This window comes from Pyrus communis, chromosome 9, assembly GCF_963583255.1.
Source record: "Pyrus communis chromosome 9, drPyrComm1.1, whole genome shotgun sequence".
NCBI lineage: Eukaryota > Viridiplantae > Streptophyta > Magnoliopsida > Rosales > Rosaceae > Pyrus > Pyrus communis.
The window spans coordinates 8848715-8866475 of record NC_084811.1 but is presented as its reverse complement, the minus strand read 5'-3'; the positions used below and the strand labels follow the sequence as shown (position 1 = coordinate 8866475).

Genomic DNA, 17761 nt, shown 5'->3' with positions numbered 1-17761 from the left:
GCTATGTTCGGGTGAGAGATGTACACATTTTGGATTCCTTTTATCATTTGTTCTTTTCGATTTCTCCTCGCATTTCATTTGCAAGATGCGATTGTGATGGCCTCAAGATTGAGATTTTCTTTTACATCGCGTGCTTGCTTCATTGGCGTTAATTCATCTTCGATTGTTTTGTCCGCGGACTCATAATCTTTCGCTTTTACCCCATACAACAAGATATAGGCCGGCGATTATGACCGCAGCACCCAGCAGCCTGTAAAATGATAAAGTTATTGTTCAGAGTATTGCTTTGTCAAAACGAAAATTACACATAAAGCATAGTTTATATACGGTTTATTATTTGAAGGTCTCGTGATTAGGCCTTGGGCAAGATTTATAATGTGGACCCTCATTACAATACAACTTTGCATGTATAAACGTCACTTTGATCTCTTATTTCGGAGGTTATCTTGATGCAAGTAAAAGGCAGAAAAGAAGAGAATTACTATTGACACTTATAAAAGTAACCATACACTCTTTCCTCTTACTACTCGTGCCAATAACAGCCCCGGAAAAAGAAAGATAAAACCGTCACTTGCAGTGTTGCATCATATCTTCTCGGTCCTCCTCTACTCCAAGAACAAAAGCTCATGTCCATTTTTTTTGGTCGATTCATGTCCTCATCTTGTTGAACTAAATATGAATGGTTTAATCGGTGGAATCCATATCCCCTTGAGTATCAGCAATTTCATCTCATGGTCAAATTTCTTAAAAAATAAATAATGCAGCTTTTTGGTGTAGCTCTATGGGCAGCCGCAACATCAGGAGGTATGCCCCAACGTCCTCAAAAATCCAAGCAAAGTTGATTCGATCCCAGTTTCGCAGACAGGACTTGTGCCAAACAGCGTCAGGAGAGTACACATGTGTGATTCATGCCAAATGCACCAACAAGAGTCTTAACACCACCCGCGAGGCGAACAAAATACGGCCGTGTTTCGGAGCACCTAAACTACTTGCGTCCAGAACAAAAACAAACTACCGTAAGTATGATGAGATATGCTCGCGTTAGTTGTTGGTTGTCCATGCTCGTACGTGACTATAAACCATTGATTAGCATCGCCTTCACTTCCACAGCAATCAATGGTTACCACCACGAGTAGCAAACCCAAACGGATCGTAAACGTATGATAGTTGTCCGCATAGTCTAATAACTTCACACAAAAAAGTTTAAAACAAAGGGTAGGGAATTTCACACATTTTCTCCAGGAAAATGAAGGAATGCGCGGGAAAGGAGAAAGAGAATGCTCCAAGAAGATAAACCTAAATGAAAAATCAACTAATATATAATTGACTTCCCAAAATATGAGGATCTACCATTCACACCCAAATCACAAGTACTTATAAAATAATGATAATAGAAAGCGATGCAAGCACAAGTAACATAGTTGTGACAAATCAGTTTTTCTCCCCAGCGTAGTCGTTGCGTTTGCCTTAAACATTTACCCATCACATCATGTTCGACACAGTTTTCTTAAGAACCGCAACACGCTGAGTGTTGGGCAGCTTGAGCAGCCCCAGCTCCCTGGTCTGGTTGGTTAATCTTGATTGTCTGAGGCTGCCAAAATCCAACAAAAGTATCCTCAGTATATCATCAGAGCACGAGATGTAAGATTGGGTTTAATCAAACGATCGCCAACCAGCTCTAGTTGGTAGCAAAGACTTGATAATGAAAAAAACAATTCGGCACTATAGAGGGTGACCGACTTCCAACTGATATATGCGCCCACTACGCACTTTCATTTAATTATTGAACAGAAAGAGTTTCTTTAAGCCTGAAAAGGCACTCTGTTCCGTTTAATTATTAAAAAGAAAGCGTTTCTAGAGGTTAAAAATTGATACCATATATTTCAAGTGTTAAATTAAAAAGATCAGATAAGTACCAATAATTTAGTTATAGAAACGAAAGCAAGCTACGTATGTATCAGGAGGAATGTAGTAATATCAGTGACATGGACATTATACCTCAGCCCTCGAGTCAGTATCGGCGAGTCTTTGCTTGATATCCCTAGCTATTGAAAAGAAGACCTCTTCCACATTCAAATTTGTCTTTGCACTCTGTAATTCACAATATCTTTTCAGCAAAATGGGAAAAAACCGAACTACATTGTAAGTAAGAAGACACCATGGGAAACTCACGGTCTCAAAGAATTTGATGCCATATTCGTCAGCAAGGGCTTGACCCTTCGACGTGGGGACAGCCTGAAAGAGGTGACTTTTGTCAATACAAGATTGAAGAACCCTGAATCATACTCAAGAAACATACAAAGAAGGGACTGGAACAAACCCTTTTGCTTTCATCCATGTCAGCCTTGTTACCCACAAGGATCTTGTTGACATTGTCAGAAGCATGCTGTTCTATGTTACGAATCCAATTCCTAATGTCTGAATACAGGTAGAAATATAGCTTGATTACCATATATATGTAATAACCAAAAAATGTAAAAAAAATAGACCCTAAAAAAATCACATATAATTCCAACGGTCCAAGTGTACAACCCTCGTATCAGGAAAAACATACCGTCTTTTTTCATATTTTTTGGAAAAGGAGAAATATACTGTCATCATGTTAACAATAGATAGATCAATAAAGATCTACAAATCTACGGTACGGACAAATGATGAATATAAGCATAGGGTGATGTAAGTGATGAAGAAGTTACTGTTAAACGATGATTCGTCAGTGACATCATACACAAGCAAAATACCCATGGCTCCACGGTAGTAAGCTGCAGAGACAGAATACTTAACAAGGTTATCAAAATTCTTGGGAAATGAAGGCAAGAGTCCAAAAACTATCAATCTAAAAGGTAATATGAGATCTCAGCGCAATTAACAGCTTTAGATGTATTTTGGTGCCACCCTCAAAAAGGCGACCAAATATTATGACTCATAAGACAAAGTAAGAGCTACTGCATAAACTAAATGTGCTGAACCCAGTTCCAGCTCTGACCATTTACTGTGCCCACCGGCCTGACCCACAAAAGTTGAAAAATGAGATAAAAATAAGCCATGCAACCAACATACTGAACTGGCCCTAATCATCAGGTTTACATGATTCTTCCATGCATGTCTCACAATTGTAGCAAGAAGGCAACAGAGAAGCCCTGGAATTGTACAAGACCCTCCACATTCAGATTGCCACAAGCCAGCAATATAGAAAATATGGAAATATCTTAAATTTTGACCAACAACCCGCTTATCCAGAGTATTAAGTTTCTTGCTAGTGGCCTTGCTGACAGATTGGTGAACACCTAACAAAACTGATCCCAGTGGACTAGTGGAGTCAAACCAAACATAGTATCACTACAAACGTACAACACTACAGCAACACCATGCCACTTTTTTGACAGGAGACACTAGTAGTAACAGCTTCCAACCTACTCTACGCTCAACTTGATCAAATTTACAGCTCCAAATTGAATTTCGGAACCAAATACAAGCCCTGCTGAGCTTGAAGATATTGGGTTCTTCTAACTTAATAACATTAAGATCCAATTTCGGTTAATACATGCTCCTTCATGAAGATGCATAATTGATAAACAAGCTTGCAAACACAGCTGTAAGCAGCACACAATCAAAATTATATTTAGAAGAAAGTTGGACTTGGACATGGTTACACATTCAAGTTCAAAGGAAAAACAATGCGAAGCCACAGAACTAACCAGTTGTAATTGTTCGAAACCGTTCTTGACCAGCAGTATCCCAAATTTGCAATTTAATTCTTTTCCCATCAAGCTCTATGGTCCTTATCTTGAAATCAATACTGTCAAAGAATTACAACCTAGCAAGATTCAGAAACCATTGCAGAAAAAAAGAGATAACAAAACCTTAACACATTCAAGCACAAAAAATTCCTACCCAATGGTTGTAATGAAACTAGTTGTAAAGGACCCATCAGAGAAACGCAGAAGAAGGCAACTCTTACCCACACCTGTAAAGTCACATAACAAAGAAAACAAAAGGGAATTAAACTCAAACTAATGGTTGTGGTACATACAAGGAAACATAAACCATAATTGTGAACATGCTTGACATCCTTAATCAATAAAGATACGTCATCTGATCCTAGTAACCCTTGAAAGGCATTTCAAAACAATAAAATCATTGGTAGCCTGACGGTATTAAATAGAACTAACCAACCCGATGCAACAAACATTCCCTTAAATTTGGAAAAAGTCCAAGGTGTTAGATTGAACGACAAATTCAGAAATGTCAATGAACTAGCAAATACATGTTTACGAAACTACTTCACACATCTAGTGCGTTTAGGCTCAACCATTACTTTATGTTTTTAGATTGAAGAGGTGTCTCAAATTTGCATATCTTGGCCTATTGGAAACTCCCCGAGGCGTGGGCCCCTAAAAGGAGTCACCCGATAGAAAAGTTCAATCTTGCAATACTTGCCAAAAATAATGCACTAATGACAATTTACTTACCACCGGGAACACATTATCAAAGAAATTATGCTAAGTGGACTCCTAAGAAAGCAGAATTCACTATATAGATTGACCCGAACATGTGCTTCAAACTCCGAAAGTCCCCAAACCACAACGGGATTACTTTGAAATGCATAAGGACTATACCTCAAAATACAGATACCGCATGAAATTCTGACTCAAAGGAAGCTTACTTAGAACTTCAATGAACTAAATCAATCACAAATCTAACAACTCAGACCACCTATTCGGAACATACATCATCTGATCCTAGTAACCCTTGAAAGTCATTTGAAACAATCAAATCATTGGTTTCCAGAAGATGGTAAATAGAACTACCCAACCGAATGCAACAAACATGCCCTTAAATGTGGAAAAGTCCAAGGACTTCAACGGAACGGCACCTTGGGAAAATCAATGAACCAACATACACATGCTTAAGGCACCACATCAAACAGCTAACAGGTTTAGGCTCAACTATTGCAGACTCCCCAATGGTGAAGTTCAAGCTAGCAACACTTGCTGAGAATAATCCACTGGTGAAAATCTCATTATCAAATAAATAAATTATGCTTAGCACAGTCCTTCAATAGCGCCCTTCGTTTAACACAATAACCCGAACATATGCTCCAAACTCTTATAGTCCCCGAATACAATGAAACTATTTATTTTGAAAATGCATACAAAGTATACCTGAAATACACATACCACATGAAATGCTGCTCAAGGGAAGCTAAACTAGAACTTCAACTAACTACATCAATCACAAATCTAACAATTCCAACCGCCTACTCGAACGAAGAGGCTAACCAAACCGCAACCTAAAACTTTCACCTCCAATAAATTACGCACATCAATCATGTACCTGGAATTAACAGCAACAAAAATACGATCTACCAAACAAAAATCGAAATCACATATATCCTAAGTATGCACGTCATTAGCCCTAAATCAACCCTCACATTAGAACCTAAAATTCCCAAACAATATACGATCAAACGACAACGCAATAGCAGATTTCGGTCCAGGGGATCAGAAATTTCCTACAGATGTAAAATCGTACCGCTGTCGCCGATCAGGAGGAGTTTTATGAGGTAATCGTAATCAGCTCGAGCTCTGGCAGGTGGAGCAGCCATGGCAAGAATCCCAAAGCCACAGAAAAATTACCAGTGACGATAAAACCCTAGAGAGGAAACCGATGATTGGTGAATAAATTACAGAGAAATTGAAACCAAATTTCAGACCAGAAAAATTAGAGAAAATAATAAAAAATAAAAAGGAGAAATTTGATTCGAGGAAAGAGAGAATTACCAGATCAGGAGAGAGAGAGAGAGAGAGAGAGAGAGAGAGAGAGTGAGATCTAAGGAGATGTGAGAGAAAAGAGGAGGGAAGCGGAAGCAGAGTCCCTGTTACGTCAGCAGACCCAGCAGCACCAGTCGGCCGTTGATTTTCTGTTTTTTGTTTTTATTTGTTTCGGTTTTATTAGAGAGAGAAGTTTTGTGGTGGGGTACGAGAGTTCCTGGCCGTTGGATTATAAGGTCATATCTGACCGAAGGTTGGTCAAATTAGTAGTTTTAACGGCTCTCCAAGAAATTAATATTTTAATGAATAGTATAGGATCATATTTGCTTCCATCTCCAACCGAGGGCCAAAGAGTTATAAGGCTCGTTTCAGCCTTGTCATAAAAATCTGTCTCCAACCGAGGGCCAAAAGGTCTTAGGGCCAAACTTAATTTATTATTTAAATTTAAAAACTACAACAACTTAAATATTAAAAAAACAACTTAAATTTAAAAACTACAACTTAAATTTAAAAACGACAAATTAAATTTAAAAACTACAAATTAAATTTAAAACCAACATTAACTTAAATTTAAAAACTACAACAACTTAAATTTAATATCCATAATCAACATCATCTTCATCATCCCTCATTGTAGAAGTATAGTCAGAGGTAAACAAATGCGGTCGGGTCATAATTTCTTCTCTTTTTTTTCTATCAAAATAGGCCTTACTCATAGGAGTGTAATTCGAAGTATTCCTTTCCATGTTCTTATCATCCATCTCTTCTTATATTTGTTTGGCCTGTTCTTCATGCCTACGGTTCCCTTCTTTAGCATCAAGGGCAGTTTGCTCTGCCATTAATCGTAATGAGGTCACCACTTCCTGTTGAGCGGCGTAATCATCATTTGCCTTGCCCTTTTCCTTCACTCGAAGATGGATTTTCTACCCTTGTTTGTTGAATGGTAGGAGATCCATCTTCATCCATATCTGTTACGCCCCGATCCCAACATACGTCCAGGATCGACACGTGACGTCACCAAATACTCGTCTCTAACATACACTGCCTCCGGAAAAAAGTAAAACATAACTTAAGAGCCGACTGCACAATTATTCTTCGTAGACTTTATGGCTGCATCTAACATCCTTGTTAGATTGTCTACGTATCCTAAATAGGAAGCAAGTCATTCGTAGTTCATTACTTCAGTACATTCGAATATTCATCACATAAGTCGTTATGTCACAACAAAATATCACAATGAATATCATGCAATCTTTCAAAGAACAAATGACGAAGCACAATCATATTCTCTCGCTGTATTTATCAACAAGCCAGTCATAACAATAACAATGATATCCAACATAATAATCCCACAAGACGGATAACATTTCCACTTCATCCATCACATAAATCATCACGTTCCCACATAAAATCACATTTCATAGCGTGTAACATATTAAAAAATTAACAAAGCACAACATTATTCTCCAGAAATATTAATCAACTAAAATAATCATAATAACAATACTCATATCCAACGTCACTCCACAATCCTGTCAATTAATCAATTCATGAATCAAGATGTACAATCTTAGCATTTAATCACGTTCATCAAGCAATGCGATAACAAAACATTTCACGAATTAACCAAGAAACTCTATATAATTCCCCACTTGGATTATGAGTAATAAACATGGTAATTCTAATTTATTTTCACAATATCTATTGTGGGTAATTCCCATCCACTCGAATTTAGGATTCTAAGATCACCTTACAGAATGAACAAGAGCAAGGATTACGGACCACTCAACGGAATCCAACAACATCAGGTTCTGGACCACTCAACGGAACCAAAATATCAAGCGGTTTCTCGTAATCTACCCAAACCTGTCATATGTAAAGTCAATGCCTACATTATGGGATTGGTGCATTGGCAAATCAGGCATTCAGATAAGCTGTGAGGCTCGGGTGAGTGACAATAATATAAGCATGTGATACAATAATAAAACCAGCCATCAATCACAATTTATAAACCTTGAATATAAATCATTCATATGAAATTAATACCAAACTTTTGAAAACTCTGAGGGAGTCACCCAGACATCCAACGGTTTGCCTGGAACAATCACAACATCTCACAACCATATTATCATACACACAATGACAAGTAGGGTTAGAGCAATACAGTTCGACTGAAGCCTATATCTTTGAAGCTATCTCAATCCAAACTCAATGAACCCAAGGTGGATATGATCTCAGACCATCACTCAACGGAATCGCGGAGTAAGAGAGATTCCGGACCATCACTTAATGGAATCCTAGTGGATACGATTCCGGACCATCACTCAACGGAATCACAGAGTGGAGTAGGAAGGATTTCGGACCATCACTCAACGGAATCCAGGTGAATACGATTCCGGACCATCACTCAACGAAATTCAAACTAGGATATGATTCTGGACCATCACTCAATGGAATCGCGGAGTACAATGCATAACAACCAATCAATGAAACAACACATGAATCAAGTTACTCAAGTTATAAAGGCTCAACGAAACAAGAAATGAAATAAGAAATGAAATAATGAAACGAGGGATGAAACACGTTTCGAAGCAACAAACCCCATGACAATAGGTTAACGGTCCATCACTAGCCCTCACCTTTCATCAAATCAAGCCAATCATACAAAACAAACCCTATTTCCAATATGCATGTCAAATCCCACTTCATAAAACTACCTCGATGGCTAAATATAAAAATTAACAATTTATAGGAAACATAATTATAAAACCAATTCATATTCACATGTATTAAAGTCACTCACATTCCATCATATCATACCATCTATGCAAATCAACCACCTTTCAAATATGCATGTCAAAACACACATCACGATCATCATCAGTACACAAGCCGTTTAATAAACATAGGTCTATGGCTAAATATATACATACATATATATATATATATCCATATATAAATATAATCACATTTCAATAGAAATCATATTATAAAATCAAGTCATATTCACAGATGATACCAATATAAGAAATCAAGGTAATAACCATATCACATATGTTCAAGTCACTCTCTAACCAATGTAGGCCACTAGACTTCACTTAAGTCTCCCATGGTACTAATTTTATTATTTAGAACGTAACGAGACATGTTGACAACAATTCAACTCTCGGTCAACGATAGGGTCCACCACTCTACGTAATTCGATCTTGAAGATCCGCACATCGGATTTATGATCCATAACTTCCCAAAGTCCACATTATGTTTCTAGAATAACATATTAAAATTTCATTATGATCCAACGGTCGGATTGTCGTCAATCACACAAACAAGTGGCGGTCCAAATTGATCACCACACCAAACATTTGAATTTTGGGAAACCGAGCTAGACATAGGTTCACAGGGTCACTAAAAGGTATTTGGAACCTAGACAACACTCATGAACGATCCCACGCACCGCCACACGCAGTGGTAGTCAAGATGGATGGTTTAGAAACCCCGAAATTTTCGACATTAACTAGATGAGCTCAAATTTACGTGGTAGCTAGAGCTCAACAAGGGAAACACTTTTCACAACTAGGTTGACGGTAATTTCTAACCGGAAACAGTCCAAATTCACCGAAGAAAAATCGGATTTCTAGGGTTCTAAACACCCAACTCTAAAATGAATATGAAAGCACAAACTAAGCATACCAACTTGAAGATTATGAAGAGTAGATGAAGTTTCATACCTTACTCGAAGGAAAGGATTGCCAGAATCACCGGAAAAATGATAAAACCGCCGGAAAGTCGTGGGCTTTGTGGCTTCCAACTACAAAGATGGAAAAGAAATTGGAAAATCTAACACCATAGAGATGTAGGGTTTGTCAAGAGCTTTCCATGGACACCAAGATCACCCAAAACGAAGCTCAGATGAAGAAGATAAAAGCATGTCAAGTTTGTGGGTTAATGGGTCCAAATCTCCCCTAAAACGGGTTAGTAGCAGCTATCCCCTTCCATTTTCAGAAACCTCTCCCTTTTCTGGAGGTTTCACTCCCATTTATAGCATTTTGGTAAAATTACCAAAATGCCACCAACTGCAAACGACTTTAACTTCTCCGTTCTGACTCGGAAATAAGATCTGTTTATGCCTACGCGCTCATGGAATCGAACTCTACCTAACCAATTCAAGAGCTGACCAAAAAGGTCGAGAAATTTTGAAATGACTAAAGTACCCCTCACTTTGTTTTTCTCAAATTTGGATAATTAACGAACTAGTTCCAAGCAAATCTTCGAAATACGTCAAGAATAAAATAAAAAAATAATTTTGGGGATGGGATATCACAATATTTGCAGCTGAGGATGCAGTTCTGAACACCAGTGTAGGACCTACTCTATGTTGAGGTGGATCTTTAAATAACACCCACCCTTTACAAATTTCCCAACAACTGTGAAACTGAAAGGGTTTCGAGCTGCCCTCCATATACAATTCCTCCGCTTGGCGTACCTAGAAAATATAATTACAAAAATTAAAGGAAATTAAATTATGAAATTAAATGTATTTACAAAAATTAAGGGAAAGTAATTCATGAAATTAAATGTAATATAATTAAATATTTAAAATAAATTGTGAAAACACTTACTTTGTCGTAGTAGTTAGCGCCATTTTCATGTCTACTTGCAGCTGCTAACAATGCTTGATGCCATTTGTTCAAACTTGGGTGAACATGTTTTTTCCATCTTGAAGAACAACTCTCGTGGTTTCGAACATTCAGTGGAGTGGCGCCTTCGTAGAACTCTAAGTATTTTTTGGACACACGAAGCCAAACACCTTCACTTGTTTGAGAACTCCCCTTCACACTATCTTCCGACACCCATCTATAAGCCTTGCAAAGAGTTTCATCTTCTTTTCGGGTCCAAGCCCTGCCTTTATTGCAGACAAGGCCATTTGAAAATTATTGAAATAATTGAAGGAAATATTTTTGAAAGAGGTAAGAAAATATGAGAATTGAAATGGTGTATGAATGGTGAAAATTTTGTGAGGAATGGTGAATAAATGGTTTAGATATTTATAGAAAAAAAAATTAGAATTTTTAAGAATTAAAAAAAAAAAAAAAAATTGGCCCAAAAAAAAAAAGAAAAAAGAATCCAATGGTAACTGGCGTCAACGTTGGATTCAAAGATTTGTTTAAGAATTCATGTCGGATATAACTGACAGGATTAATAACAATGATGTTGGTTATATTCGACAACAAGTCTTAAATTCCTGGCCCAGCCTGAGGCTGGCTGACTGGCTCCTTTGGCCCAATCGGTTGGCCCTTTCAGATTTCATGGGGCCCACGAGCCCTTTGGCCTAGCCCTCTGACCCTCTGGACCTTTCGGTTGGAAATGGCCTAAGGGGAACGAGATATGAGCAGATGAAAAACGCATCATTGTACTCGTGAAGAATGTCGGAGATGTTATGAAACTTAACAAGAAGTTATTTTGAATGTGCATGATTTGGCTGAATATCAACGACATGGTAAGGACGTTGATATCAAGTAAATATTACATTGATATTTGATTGATACATATGACGTAAATACTTAGTATCAAAACGTTAATATGACGTTGTTGATATGATATTGATATCAGTTGTTATATTAATAGTTGCGTCATCCACGTCGGGTTATCCTCGGTCCATGTGAGCAAATAAATCATGCGTATGCATTATGGTACATGATTAATCTCCACCAATCTCTCTCCCTCCTACATAACAACTAACAATATAACTCACTAAACGCTAACGTTTGTCAAGAAAAAAACGTTCTATATAGAAAATTACAGTAATACCAAACTAATCCCTAAACTAAAAAGTTCCCTTCATCTTATTAATCAAAAAGCGAGATGGTGTTTCACAAACCTATGGAAGGCCGACCTACCAAAACTAGTTTTGATTACTTGCGAATTTGAATCATATTATTGCTAACTCATTATGAGGCTTAATCCACTGTTCTACCCTCTTAAAATAGATAATATCTTGTTCAAAAAAAAAAAAATCACAATTTGTTGAAACAAAGCTTCCTCCTAATCCGAACTTGAGGGCCATAGGTTTAGGGTTTAAGGGCTCATAGTTTAGGCTTTTCAAGTAGTTGGGTTCATCATCTTTTTTGGAGTCCATGGGCCTTTAACAAAAAGGCTTCGATCAGGTGGCCTGCCCTTGATTTTTGGACCAGATACCCTTAACAAAATAACTTCAATTTTAAGTTTTTCTTTTTATTTCTATATAATTTAATCGTCAACTTCAATTTTAAGTTGTTTTATTATTATTATTATTATTATTTGTGCGCAAAGATCTAGTTGTCATGTATGCAGTATGCCTCCTACCAACTAAGAGTGTGATTTGCACATTCTAAGAAGATTTCAGATCAAAATCAACATTATAATATAAAATATGCCAACTAACTAATAATTTAAAAACAGCCTAAAAATCAATCTCAGGTACCCTTCCACTTGTATTCCAAGACTTCTGCACACCTTCCAACCTTATTAAAATACCAACTATAAAAATTAGACCTGGATTGTCTGCCATCCTCATCCTATACCCTTCTCATCTCCTCTTATTTTTGTGGTCATGGTTAAGTCACGTCAATATTTTATATTCTCATTGCTTTTTGTCTTATTATTTCTATAAAAAAATCAATATAAAATGTTGACGTGGCTTAACTGTTACCACATAAATAGGAGGGGATGGGAAGGGTATGGGATGGAGAGGGCAGACAATCCAGTTCCATAAAAATTGGCCACCTATGTATTCAGACAATATGTCACTTTATATACATACATACACACACACACACACACACACACACACACACACACACATATATATATATATATATATATATTTTCTTAAATGCCGGACATTGGAAAGTGAGGAATTATTTTTTATTTTTTAACAAACGATATTTATCAACACTAAGGGATATGGGGATAGGCTTAGCTCCACAATAGACTAGCAATAATGTGGTTCAAATTCGCTTCTGGCAAAAATCAAATTTAGGACTTTTCACTTACAAGTGAATGGGAAAGTAAGGATTTAAACGTAAAGTTATATTGCTACTTAGTACTACGGTTTAGTGATATTTTTTTTTTACTTATAAGTTAATGGTCTTAGGTTCAATTATCGCCAAAAATGAATTTGAACCACATTATTATGACTAGCCGAGTGTGAGGCTTAGCCTCACTCCCCTCACTCCTTTATTGTAAATACTATCGTTTATTAAAAAAGAAGGTATTCATACATAAATATTGAACTCGTCATCTATACAAAGCAAACTTTAGACATATACTTACAAATAAAATAAGAATACCAACAAACTATAAGAAGAAAAAAAATAAAAGAGTACCAACAAAATATAAATTATAATATTAGCAGTTTTTTAATTATAAATATTTGATACTTAGAACCATTGTTCTAAAAATTCCCGTCTTGCACCGCCTAGGCCCCGCCTAGGCTTTAGGCGGCTGACCACCGTCCCGATTAATGCCTAGACGTTTGAAAATTAAGAAATGACGTCTAGACTTGCTGAGGCACCCGCCTAGCCCGTCCATACCCGTATAGACACCCGCTTAGGTTGCAACTCACTTAGATAGAAAATAGATAATTTTCCTTTTGCATTTTATTGTTTCCAATAAATTGTAAGAGATTTATTGAACACTTAAATAAACGCACATTATATATTTGCTCCCCATGTTTTCATTATGTTCTAATATTTCATAATATATATGTTATTCTATTTTATAGTTTATGATGAAATTATATATTTTTTAAATATAAAAAAACACTTATTTACACGAAATATAATATATTTACTTAAATCCGCCTAGTCTGCCTAGGCACCCGACTAGCACCTAACGTCTTTTAGAACCTTAATTAGAACTAGAAGATGATGGGGTGCCATGTGTCAATCCTAATTCTGCTAAATATCTTAAAGCCATCTTCTTTCTTCTTTTTTTTTTTTTTTTTTGAAAACTAGGATTTCACATACCAGGGCAAAGAAGTCAAACAGGGACAAGAGAGCCTACCTAGAGGCAAAGAAGCCATCTTCTTTTCTTTTTGAACAAATCTGAAAGGCTGAACGCCATCTATCTTAATGGCACTACCACTAGTGGAAGTTTGTTTTTATGTGGGAATTGTGATGGATGGTCGGTCGGTCGGTCGGTTTTCCTACCAGTCAATTTGCTGTGTCGGCTGGGTAGCTCCTTCCAATCATACTTTTTTCTTCCGCATAAAGACCTAAATGCAGGTTTCCAAACAAAATAAAATAAAAATAAAAATGCAATTCAAGACGCATCTGCCAATTTATGGAACAATTATCACTTCATCAAACGGACAATAATTAGAATTGTAGTTTAGAAGTTTAGCTGTGGTAAGGTTCGTTGTTTATGCAATTTTTTATCGTTGATGCATGTGAGGTTTGCAGTATATTAATAGTCTGAATTCATCTACATTATCAATATATAACTGATTAGGTTCACTCGTGCACAAGTAAACCGCTGAAATTACAATTTTTCTTTAGATTTCAATACATGACAAATACGTATTTATGTCGCTTCCTTTTTTTTTTTTTTGCATGAATACAATTGATGTTACACATGTAAAACAAGATTCTTAGTGCAATATTTGTTGCCATATGAGAAAGATTCGAGCAAATTTTAAATTTTCTGATTTAAAAAACAAATGAAGAAAAAACGATATGAAATTGGTCAGCATATTTAAAAGCATAAAATTAAAGTGGAATATTGCATGGCGTAGGAATTCCGAAGTATTGATTCTATAGATGAGGAAAAATCAAAGTTAGAAATTTGCAAGTAAGATTCCTCACCCAAATTCCGATCCCTTTGTTTTTGTATTGCTGCAGGCCTGTTCAAGCTAAGTTTTTCAAGGAATCCTTCTTTAGACAAATTTGAAATTTCTAATTGGATAGATGTCTCAACAGATAACAACTTACATGGAATCAGTTTATTATATTTGTGGCGTCTCTAATAATGAATTGTCATGTAGAGAAAAACTTACACATGACAATGAAGTATTGAACTTGAAGACGCCATCTAATAGTAAATTCATTTCTTTTAAGTGTATCACACCAGCATGGCCACCAGGGCCAGTCCAGAGATTTTTGAGGCCTGGGGCAATGCCAAAAAATGTGCCCTCACTTCATATAAAAAAATTATTTGTTTTTACACGTAAGATATCGATAAAATTATATTTAGAAAAACACTTCAAACTCAGTAATTTAGAAACATGAAAAACTAATTTATTTTGTATCGAGAGAAAGAAACCAAAAAACTTCAAGCTTACAAGCAGATAGATTATGAGTTTTGTATTCCATCTGAAGTTTTAAAGTGTTTTTGTATAAATCCTAAAATATTTCTTCTTATTTACTAACCTCGTCAATATAAGACTAAAAAAATAATGATATTTTCAAGTTTTTAAGGATATGTATAAGTAATGAATGGGCACCAAATTATACCTTTTAATGACATGTCATATGATTTGTAAATTTGGTCTAAAAATTTAGTATACGCATTACCTTTTGTTGAAGATTAAACTTGAGGGACGAATGTTTAAAAATAGCAACCCACATAGTTATTAGCTAGTAATTAAAAATAAATTAACAACAAAACAAAAATTCTTAAAAATTGAAAAAAAAAAAAAAAAAAACATGCACATAGCATTTCGAACTTAGGACCTCTTGTTAATTTTAAATACAAAAATCATTGCTTCTAATTAAACTTCTAATTATTTGGCCAAATTTTATAAATTTATACTGTTATGAAAAGAAATTTGTAAAAATTTAAATTTAAATAAGCACACATGGTGTTTTGAACCCAAGACCTCCTCATTAATTTCAAACAACAAAAACATTGGTTCTAGTTAAATTTCTTTGTCATTAAACCAAATTTTATAAATTTATACTCTTATGAAAAAGTATATAAATATGTCACACTAATATTTTTGATGGTCCTAATTTTTTTGGATCCCAGACAGTCGCCCTACCTGCACAGAGCTTGGGCCGGCCCTGATGGTCACCATTTAGTAACATCATTTTCAGGTAAGTAAGTCTAATGCTATATATGGATCTTCACATCGCTTTCATGGTAACTTTACTACATCAATAAAAATGTCATCTTGACCTAAAGCATGCGACGTGTCGTAGTGTCTGATAAGTAATAAGAGAGCATTTTTCATTTGGTCACATATTTTGTACCACTATTTGTATTATCTCTAGTAGAGGTAGAGGACTTACCAACACATTTCTATAAAAAAAACAATACAAAAGATAATACAAATAGATGATACAATAAAAAATTTCCCCTTGCTCGTCCTCGAGTGGTGAGTATAGTTGCTGGTATGGCTGCTTATTTCTTTTGCTGAGTTTTTTAGAGGCAAATTAGTGTATTCTTTGTGCATATTAATTTGTTGTGAAATTAGAGGTTAAATTTAATTTGTTCTCTAGTTAGACACTTATATTTGCATCTGTGGATTTATTTACGGGCCTTGTTGTGACATCCCACATCGTCCAGGGGAGTGATCCTTAAATGTATATTCCTAGCACGAGGCCTTTTGGGAGCTCACTGGCTTCGGGTTCTGTAGGAACTCCGAAGTTAAGCGAGAAGGGGGTTAGAGCAATCCCATGATGGGTGACCCACTGGGAAGTTCTCGTGTGAGTTCGCAAAAACAAAACCGTGAGGGAATGGTAAGCCCAAAGCGGACAATATCGTGCTACGGTGGTGGAGTGGGCCCAGGAAGTGATCCGCCCCGGGCTGGGATGTGACAATTTGGTATCAGAGTCTAACCCTGGCCGTGGTGTGCTGACGAGGACGTCGGGCCCCTAAGGGGGGTGGATTGTGACATCCCACATCGCCCAGGGGAGTGATCCTTATATGTATATTCCCATCCCTACCTAACATGAGGCCTTTTGGGAGCTCACTGGCTTCGGGTTCCGTAGGAACTCTGAAGTTAAGCGAGAAGAGGGCTTGAGCAATCCCATGATGGGTGACCCACTGGGAAGTTGCTCGTGAGTTCCCAAAAACAAAACTGTGAGGGAATGGTAAGCCCAAAGCGGACAATATCGTGCTACGGTAGTGGAGTCGGGCCCGGGAAGTGATTCTCCCCGGGCCGGGATGTGACACTTGTATTTTGTTATGCTGACCGCATATCAGCTGACCTGAACAGCGGATTTGTTAGGTGCAGAGTGATTGTAGTGAAGACGATGATCGTTTCCTCTGCTTGGGCTTCTTTGTCCACTTGACCTACTAACAACTTTTCTTTAAGTTATCTCTTATACCATTTTCTTCCATATGAATGAAGCTTCATTTGGACAAATGAAAAGATGTTTGAGACGGATATTTGTTGAAGTTAAACGACATCCTAGAAGGTATGAGTTTGATATTCTAAATTGACATTTGTAATTTGAGTCCAAATCGATAAAATACAAAAGTTCATGCATAATCCAAACAATATATAAAAGAGAACAACTTATATAGATAACATAACGGCGCACTCGGCCATGTAAGTGTTTCTCAAACCAAAGCGAAGAAGAAGAAAGAAAAAAAAAGACAAATGAACAAACTGGGTGCGTAATGGCTGGCCACGAAGAAGTCCGTGAGATTGACACTGTCTGTGTTTAATCTTTCCTAAAATCTACTTCTTGAACCATTCGCCAGCAGGTCAATTAAAATGACCTAATTCCAAGAGTCCGAATCTTATGTACCGAAATTTAACCATCGTGTCCTGCATCGACCGAATCTATAACGTAAATTTTGACTGTTCCACGAAACAGTGGCAATAAAAATATCTGAAATCTATCCCAAGTTACGAATAAAGAAAGAAGAGTGGTTGGTATTAGTAAAATCAAAAGTCAAACCTAATAAAAATGTGGCGTCGGAGCTTTTGGAGAAATGGATAGGCATTCCCAGTCATCTCTTACGTACCACCCACGTGCCTAAGATAGAGGAAACGATGA

At 36.6% G+C, this 17761-nt stretch overlaps 1 protein-coding gene across 1 annotated transcript; it reads right to left on the bottom strand.

The window, feature by feature from the left end:
* Positions 1 to 1297: 1297 nt before the first annotated feature.
* On the bottom strand, positions 1298 to 5914 carry LOC137745117 (ras-related protein RABE1a-like). The gene is made up of 9 exons (XM_068485000.1): positions 5784 to 5914; positions 5536 to 5655; positions 3895 to 3967; positions 3699 to 3799; positions 2697 to 2762; positions 2321 to 2418; positions 2173 to 2235; positions 1999 to 2091; positions 1298 to 1591 (listed from the first exon to the last, which is right to left on the bottom strand). The coding sequence occupies exons 2-9, from the start codon at positions 5606 to 5608 to the stop codon at positions 1508 to 1510; spliced, it is 651 nt and encodes a 216-aa protein (XP_068341101.1). The 5' UTR covers positions 5609 to 5655; positions 5784 to 5914; the 3' UTR covers positions 1298 to 1507.
* Positions 5915 to 17761: the final 11847 nt, after the last annotated feature.